This window comes from Temnothorax nylanderi, unplaced genomic scaffold (genome assembly GCF_030848795.1).
Source record: "Temnothorax nylanderi isolate EJ_2023f unplaced genomic scaffold, tnyl_v1.0 TNYL_tig0032_pilon, whole genome shotgun sequence".
NCBI classification, from domain to species: Eukaryota; Metazoa; Arthropoda; class Insecta; order Hymenoptera; family Formicidae; genus Temnothorax; species Temnothorax nylanderi.
In genome coordinates this window covers 132,499-141,090 of record NW_027249094.1, presented here as the reverse complement: position 1 = coordinate 141,090, position 8,592 = coordinate 132,499, and the positions used below count along the sequence as shown (strand labels likewise).

At 40.4% G+C, this 8,592-nt stretch overlaps 1 protein-coding gene across 1 annotated transcript; it reads left to right on the top strand.

Moving 5' to 3' along the window:
* The first annotated feature begins 295 nt into the window (after nt 1–295).
* LOC139770719 (piggyBac transposable element-derived protein 4-like) lies at nt 296–3,266 on the top strand. The gene is made up of 3 exons (XM_071702837.1): nt 296–413; nt 935–1,138; nt 1,694–3,266. Exons 2-3 carry the CDS (start codon nt 938–940, stop codon nt 3,140–3,142), a joined length of 1,650 nt encoding a protein of 549 aa, XP_071558938.1. The 5' UTR covers nt 296–413; nt 935–937; the 3' UTR covers nt 3,143–3,266.
* The last annotated feature ends 5,326 nt before the right edge of the window (nt 3,267–8,592 follow it).

Sequence of the window (8,592 nt, the reverse complement as noted above, 5' to 3'; positions counted from 1 at the left end):
ACAAACATTTTATTTTATTACAATTCGATTCGTTTTGTGTTCATCGCGTTACGTGAATGGCGACGAAATCTTCGAAGACGTCGACAATTTTGCGCGATCCTACGCGAGTCAAGCGAACGGCTGGTGATTAGAAGACACGCAGTTGATTAATTGAAAATATAATTACAAAATTAACCCTAGAACGCATATGTGGGGTAATACGTGACCCCACGCGAAATTCAAATTACGCCCCTGACTTAGGAAGGTTCATTTTCATACCGAGACCCTAACCATAATTCAGTTTAGTCATCCGGCAGTCGACCTCCGTCATTCAGCGAGTGCGTTAGATCCGTGCAGCAGCTGTGACCGAAAAAGAAAATCGTTTGGGATAACGTATTACCCCACTCAGCCGTTCACGCTCGACATTTACCACAGTAAGTATATTTCAGATTTTTTGTGAAAATGACTCGTTTTTGCGTTTTCAGCGTGTATTCAAAAGTTTTTCGTGTAAAAAATTTTTATTGACAAAAAAAGCATTGTAAAGCATTGTAAAAATTTTGAATTGTTTTATCTCGTTTCCAGTTGGTCGTAGAGCTAAACTTTATAAACAAAAAATGTTAAGTTTAACATTCTACACAATTATCAACCATATAGCGATATTGTGCAGTTCATATTCTTGACGTTAGAGGGCGCAAAGTGTACCAACAATTGTCTTTCCTGTATTTTCACCCAGCAAACGTCATTTTGTCGAAAAAATATTAAAGTTTAACTTGCAGAACTTGAAAAAATTATTCGAACTCTGTTATCCTTGAGGAAATTATTTTGACAATTGTATTGCATACAATTTGTTTATAGCAAATACATTATTTATATTAGTTATACAAATTGTTACATTGTATAACTGGATGGATGGATTGGCGTATGTATAGCAGTACATAAATTCAATTTTTTACAGAAAATGTCTGCTCGTTACCAAACGCGCAACGTTACTAGTGTACATGATAGTTTGGTGCAACAAGAGCGAATTGCGGCAGACGACTTGCCTTCAGATAGCGAAGAAGATAATGAAGAATCACAGACTGATTCGGAATCGGAAGAGGACATTGAAGATGAACCTTTTGAAGCATCGACAGAAACTGAAGTTAGAGAAGGGTCAGAGGTAAGAGATAATTTTTTTTGTTTAAAATTTGTACACCACTGTTGGAAAAAAATTACCTCTTATTTTGAATTTTATAATTTAATTTTCCAAATTCTGAAATTATGGAAATTGTAACTTTGAACTTCCAACTCCTGGAAAACTCCTGGAAATTTCCAAAGATTTTCAAAAAAACCTGACCCTAGAATTCTGAAAATTTCGATAAATTTAATTCAAAAATCCCTCGAAATTGTTAAAAGTACTAGAAAATACTCCAATCAAAAAACTAATAAATAACAAATATATAAAAAAGAATCAAAAATAAATAAAAAATATATAAATAAACAAAACAATACAATATAAATATATAAATATCTATATATAATACAATATACAATAATATGTGATACATAAATATATCACATAAATATAATACAATATAAATAAATAAATAATACAATTTAATATTAAATAAATAAAGAAATAAACAATAAACAAAAAACGTGCACAATTCAAAAACTTTTCCAAACGAAAAATATCTGCTCAAGTTTAGGACACTACTTTACATTTCATTTACAGAGTGAAGATGGAAATACTGCTGGACCGTCAACCAACAAGCGAAAAAGACCTATTTCTCGTGCAAGTTCGATGTCTTCTCGTGCGAGTTCAAGACGTGGCCGTAGACAAAGCATCTATCTTGGAAAAGATGGACATCGATGGTACACCACAGCGCGGGAGAGGCCAGCACATAATCAGCGCAATGTAAGACCGTTTTTGCCTGGTCCCATCGGAGAAGCAAAATCCGTGAGAAGTCCGCTCGATGCATGGTCTCTACTATTTAGTGACGCGTTATTGGAAAAAGTGGTTTATCACACCAATGAAGAAATAAAGCGGTATCGTGACACTACGGAAAGTGAGACTGTCTCACAAGCGACGTATGCAGATGTGGACCTATGTGAACTGAAGGCTTTCATTGGAGTTCTGTACCTTTCCGGTCTACAGAAAACTGCGAAAAGTACGTCATTAGAAGATATGTGGTCCCATGACTTTGGGTCTGTCCTTTACCGCTGCACGATGTCACGCAAGAGATTTACATTTCTCCTGAGAATGCTTTGCTTCGACGATAAAACAACAAGATCTACACGTAGAGAGACGGACAAGTTTGCACCGATCCGTGAGATTTGGGAGGATTTTATCTCTAAATGTACTAGTTTTTATTGTCCAGCCACGTATTGCACTGTTGATGAACAGTTGATTTCTTTCCGAGGACGATGCCCTTTCAAAGTCTATAACGGTGCAAAACCAGATAAATATGGCATTAAAATCGTGATGCTCAATGACTCGAGGACTTTTTACATGTACACCGCAGAACCGTACGTAGGAAAAGTCCAAAAAGAAAACATTGAAACCGTACCGTCTTATTACATTCGGAAATTGACAGAACCTCTGCACGGAACCTCGCGTAACATAACCTGCGACAACTGGTTCTCGTCTACAGAAATTTTCGATAGAATGTTGTCACGACATTCCATCACGATGGTAGGCACACTCAGAAAGAATAAACGTCAAATTCCTCAACACTTCAAAGCTGCGGACCCTGTGCATTCGTCACGATTTCTCTTCGATGAAACAAAGACGCTGGTGAAATATACACCGAAGAAAAACAAATTCGTGTTGCTCTTGTCTTCTTTGCACTGGCAGGCAGAAGTTGATCAGCAGACGCAAAAGCCTAGTATTATATCATTTTACAATGATACCAAGGGAGGCACCGATTGCTTCGATCAAATGTGCCACGAGTACACCACAGCAAGGAAAACCCTTCGGTGGCCTATGCGTTTCTGGTACGGAATGCTCGATCAAGGAGGAATCAACGCGTTGATCTTGCACAATTTCAACATTGAAAATCCAAACCTGGTTCGAAGAGAATTTTTAAAACAACTTGTTAGAAGTCTCATTGAACCACACTTACGGGTACGACTGTGTATTGTGAACGCTGCCGTCGTGCAATTTGTGACGAGCATAGAATGACCCTGTGCTGTTCTTGCACAGCAACTGATTAAAACTTTGTAAAGTTTTTGTGGAGTTAATTTTACTGTTTCCATGTACTTTTATAACTTTAGACTAGCTTTCAAATAAATAATAATCGACAGAATCTGTTTTTTCCCATCCGACAGTTTTTCGTCATTTCCTCTACTTCAGACGTTCAAAGAAATATGTTTTTTTTTAAGAAACGAAAAAGTCGCTTACATGCCCTTGAAGGTTGTCTATTCGTCTTTCAAAATCCGTTGGAATTTTTAAAATCGGTGAATTTCATGAAAAACTACAGTATTTTTTATTAAAAAAGTCATTTCAGCCAAATTTTTGGTTTTTGTTTTGTTTTTCGAAATTTTTTTACTGTTTTTTTTTACTACCAGAAACTGATGACTACTATCGTCTTCCCTATTAAAGAGCAAAACAAATTATCTATTACAAAGTTTTTTAACAACAAATAGAAACATTATACACGCGGTACAAGTTTGGGGTAATTTATTACCCCGCTTGGCCTTTCACGTATGAGAAAATTCATATATGCGTTCTAGGGTTAAATATCGCACGCACAGATATCGAGCTCGTAAATCTCGCGAATGTAAAACTGTATTATTAATGTATTATTAAGACGACGAAAAACGCGACTCCCGGCGTTAATCTACGTGCGTGAAATATATGTAGATTGTAGATTATCAAATATTCACGGCCGTAAGAAAATAGACCAATCACAGTCGATTATTCTCCTTGAGCTCGAAGAATAATCGAGTGTGATTGGTCTATTTTCTTACGGCCTTACGATTATGACTAAAACTTTGTTACGTGCAATGGCCTTTACGTTTGCTATCCATATACATGGCGAGGCGGGCGATTATCCCTTCAGCGAAATGTATATGGGGCATTTCATGCCAAATCGACCAGGGTTTGACCCTCGACCTCTCGGATTTGGTCGGCGATTTTTTATGTTATTGTTCCACCTCTAAGATGCACTCTGAATTTTTTTTAGATTTTTTTTTAAACAATTAATTTAGTTATAATTTTTTAAACCAACATATCGATGGCCACAATTTAAAAATCTGAAAAAATTCTCAAAAATCCTGTGTCAGATATCAAAATTTTTAGGTCTAAGCCTAGGCCCAATGTGGGCCGGCGTTCGCTTCTAATTTTTTCTAATCGCTTCTAATTTGAATTGATGTTTTATCGGCAGTGTCGGAAAGAGAAAAAGTGAGAGAGGGAGAGAGGGCTATTACTATTAGATATTTAACATACAGATAATATAAATATATAAAATAAGTTAACATTTATCGATACATGTAAGATAAAAATATTAAACTAATCCTCGACCAATTACAATCGAGAATATTTATATCTTACATGTATCAATAAATATTAACTTATTTTATATATTTATATTATATGTTAAATATCTAATAGCCCTCTCTCCCTCTCTCACTTTTTCTCGAGCTTTTTCTCTTCTTTCACTGTCGCACTTCCCAGACAGCACAATGTCCAAAATCGGGACATAAAACGTCTTTTAGCCATTTTTTCGCAAGACATCTAAAAGATGTCAAAAAGATGTCTTTTAGACGTCTTATGCCCCGCTTTTGGACATGTGTGTTGTCTGAATTATTTCAAATAAAAGATATGTATTTCTTATCAATTTAAAAATCCGAATACGAGACAATAGGCTTTTATGGAAAATTTTGTAAGTGAAACGAATAATATATTTGGGGAACAAGCAACAGAGAATATTTTATAATTTTTAAATATCTTGACAACGAGACGGTTTATCGTCTTTTATGGTACGCGCGATCACCGCGCTGCAAGAACGATCGCGACGAAATTTTTACAAACGATACAATTTAATGTTAATTTTCTACAAAGTTAGATTAGGAGCACATAAATACAAATAAATTTGAAACATTTGTAAACGTAACGAATTACGTGAATTACGTGAACGAGCAAATTACGTGTCTGTTTTTGAACGAAAAACGGAATTGTATTCGCATACACTGCACGTTTGAGCTTGTTAATTCGCACTCTCGACGTTCATTCATTGCATTTTGGAGCAAGCTCGCTCCCTCGTTCGCGATCGTTCGCGATCGCGACAAGCAAAGTGAGAACGCCAAACGTACGCGCGATCATTCTCTTTAACTACTCAATAGATAATTAATTCCCGTGCTTAATGAGAGGTTCGAGCTATTCACCGAAGCGTCTTTCCACGCAAATCGAAACGGAGGCAAGAGACACGACACGAATTCCGAGGTTATCGTCTCACTGCGACACACGGGACAACGATTCTATTAAAGATTCGGATGTATCGCGCTTCGAATCATTTGTCTCTCATGCACAATTCGCTTACCCCCCGATCACGGCATTCACGGCACATTGCAGGAGACCCGTCAAATCACAGCCGGGAGCGAGCGGGAGGGTATACGTACGGGCGTTCATTTCGGCCATCCCACTCGTTGCAGACGTTGCAGTCGACACGAGAAGAAACAGAATACAGAATATTCGGCGTACATTCAGCTTGCAACACACACACACACACACACACACACACACACACACACACACTCTGTAACCGGAGGATTTCTTTTCGTTCGCGAGAAAGAAATTACTTACACGAGCGACAACGTCTCGCCGCGACTCGTACCGACGTTCAACGAGTAACGTATTACTTGCGCGCGCGCCGCGCGGCGAGTCGAGCCACTCGAGCCCCTGATTGCTCTCGAATTCGGCCGAATCACGTTCGGCCGCTCTTGCCGCCCGCGCCGGCGCGGCACGCAGCACTCGGCAGTCACGTCGTCACGATGCCGCGACCGTTGAATGAATCCACCGATTTCGGAGCAGCGTACGTTCAAAGTCGGCGCGCGGATTGTTTCCATCGGCGAGACGGCCTTGCTACTTGTTTTCGTCGACACTCGGAATACCATTACCCGCGGATGTTACTCAAACATTCTCCCGATGAATTTCGGACAGGTGTGAGAAGTGTTTGTGCTCCGTGCCGTGGGTGCTGTTATTCGGAACGCGCGCTCGTTCGCGCGATTGGCATTCCTGCTCTTCGTTTCGCGGGAATAATCGACGACGCGCTCAATAAATTGCATCAAGTGTATCAATAAGTGTCGTGAATGAATGTGTCGCGCGAATTGCTCGCTCGAGGCGGAGATGTCGAGGCGAAGGTACCTGGTACGGCAATTGTGAGTTGTGAGTGATTTGCAGTTTCGTCGTGATATTCTGGCCATATGTCTGGACTATCAAATGTGCATGGCATTCATTTACGCGGCATATCTCGAATTGTGTCGTGTTTTGAACGTGCTGTGCCGGAATTGTCGTGCGATTATCCCCGATTCTTTTCGAAGAGCGGAAAGAGGGCCGAGTGACAACGTGAAATCGTATCGTGATTCAAGTAAGTGATTCAAGCGAGTAAGGGTCAAAGCACATATGACAGTCGTAGTCATGGACGTAAGTAACGCACAAGCTTTGGCGTATCCTGATCTGTCAGGTCGGGGACTACGACCGTCGTATATCGCTACGCCATGTTATGTGCTTTGGCCCTAATAGCACGCTGTGATACAACCAATATTTCTTATTTTCGTGTATTTCGTGCCGCGTAATCGCGACTCCTCGTTGTGCAAAGCATGCCATGCATTAGTACTTACACCATCATCATCATCATCATCATCAGTTGCGTTACAACCCAATGCGGGTCTCGGCCTCCTTTAATTTTTCACGCCACACATCCCCGTTCTGCGCCACATTGCGCCAGTTTCTGACGCCGATCTTCTTTGCGTTCCTGGTCTTCTCCTGCCACCTGGCTCCCCGTTGAGAGTACGCTTCCGGATGTTGTCGCATAGCCTCTCCTGCTCAATTCTGACTCTCACCTCCAAGCAGGCGTTTTTCGCTGGTGAACCCTGGGAGCCTGAGCAACCATGATGGAGATCGGGTACTAACCCCGGTGGAAGTTGTGGTCAGGACTAACGAGAGCGGGAGAAATGGCCCTCCGAAAAGGGGGTTGGCGAGGGGCTAACAACCCCTCCCGTAAAAAATTACAAGTTGTGAAGCCAATAATTGAGAATGCCGGACAGAACCCACGGAAACGACCCACGCTTAGGAAAAAGGACAATGATTTAAGGATTTATACATGGAATGTACGGACTCTCTACTGGGGAGGAGCGCTGCGAGTGCTGGACGAAACCCTGGAAAAATGGAGACTGAGGTAGGCAGGACATGTGGCGAGATTTGGGGACGGCAACATCCGGAAGCATTAGTACTTACATTTGCGAGATTTACGTGCTCGATACCGTAATGTGCGTACGATATTTAATCTTAATTGTGGTTTTGTTTAATCAACTGCGTGTCTTTACTAACCGTCCACTTGATTCGTGTATATAGTATCTCGGGTCAAGATCTTCGAACATTTCATCGCCATTAACGCGACAGTAACGCAGTGATGGAACGCGGAACGAATCGGGGCAATCGGCGTCGCGACTCCTTCAAATCTATGTTACCTGCTTTTATATTACTGCGGAGTAAAGTACTTCCTTCCCATGGGTACGACCTTGGCGAGGTGGGAAGGCCCAGTACCCAGTACGAAGATTTTACCCAAGCAAAACTCTTGTTCTGCTTGGATAAAAATCCAAGGACGGGGAAGCTAACGTACCCTCGTCCGCCGATTTAATTGAATGAACGAACCGCAGCCGGTTCGTCGCGTTTGCTTCGGGAGTGCCGTTCAAGTAATCGGACTAAAGGACTTTTTTAAACGGGAGTGTCGTACAGTATCGCGCGAGAAAGACTTTTACTGAAATTAGTCCGCGCGCGATTGTAGTTTATTATCCGCGAGTGTTTCTCGCGAGTGTCCTGTGCGGTGAGAGGAGGAAGCCTGACGTCCTGAGAGGAGGAGGAGGTCTGGGGGAGACATCGGGCCCCGGCGGAGCAACCTTGAGGTGAATATTATCTGCATAATAATTCTTTTCCATTTATTTAGATTGTTTTATTTCGATAAATTAAGAATAATTAGAAAAAGAGAAATTATCTAAAATTTTATTCTTGTAAAAGATCTTTTTCGGTAAATAGATAATTGTACGTATTGCTAAATATTTTATTGAAAGACGAATTAGAGACGCGTAAGAATTATCTTGTGAAATATTGATCATTTTGAACGCTTCTTTAATTTGAATTTTATGTTTGTATGTTACAGTATCATCGTAGCTACGTGAACAACTCCGCCTGTTGCGCATCGGGTTAATTGGTGAGTCAGAATTTTTTTTTACTGAGGTAACGAATCTACGATTAATCAAATATAGAGCAAATATATCTCGGTGCATGTCGAATTATGACAGTAAATTATAGTATAAATTTATTACATCTCGTAGATACGTCGCTTTAAAATGGATGGGCTAAAACTATAATTATGGCAAATATTTAATCTTGGTCACTTGTTTATTGATGTA

Bases quoted from the DNA above. Each gene is read 5' to 3' on its own strand.
- LOC139770719 (XM_071702837.1), top strand. From the start codon at position 938: ATGTCTGCTCGTTACCAAACGCGCAACGTTACTAGTGTACATGATAGT. The intron at 1,139-1,693 runs GTAAGAGATAAT...TTTCATTTACAG, and splicing joins AAGTTAGAGAAGGGTCAGAG to AGTGAAGATGGAAATACTGC.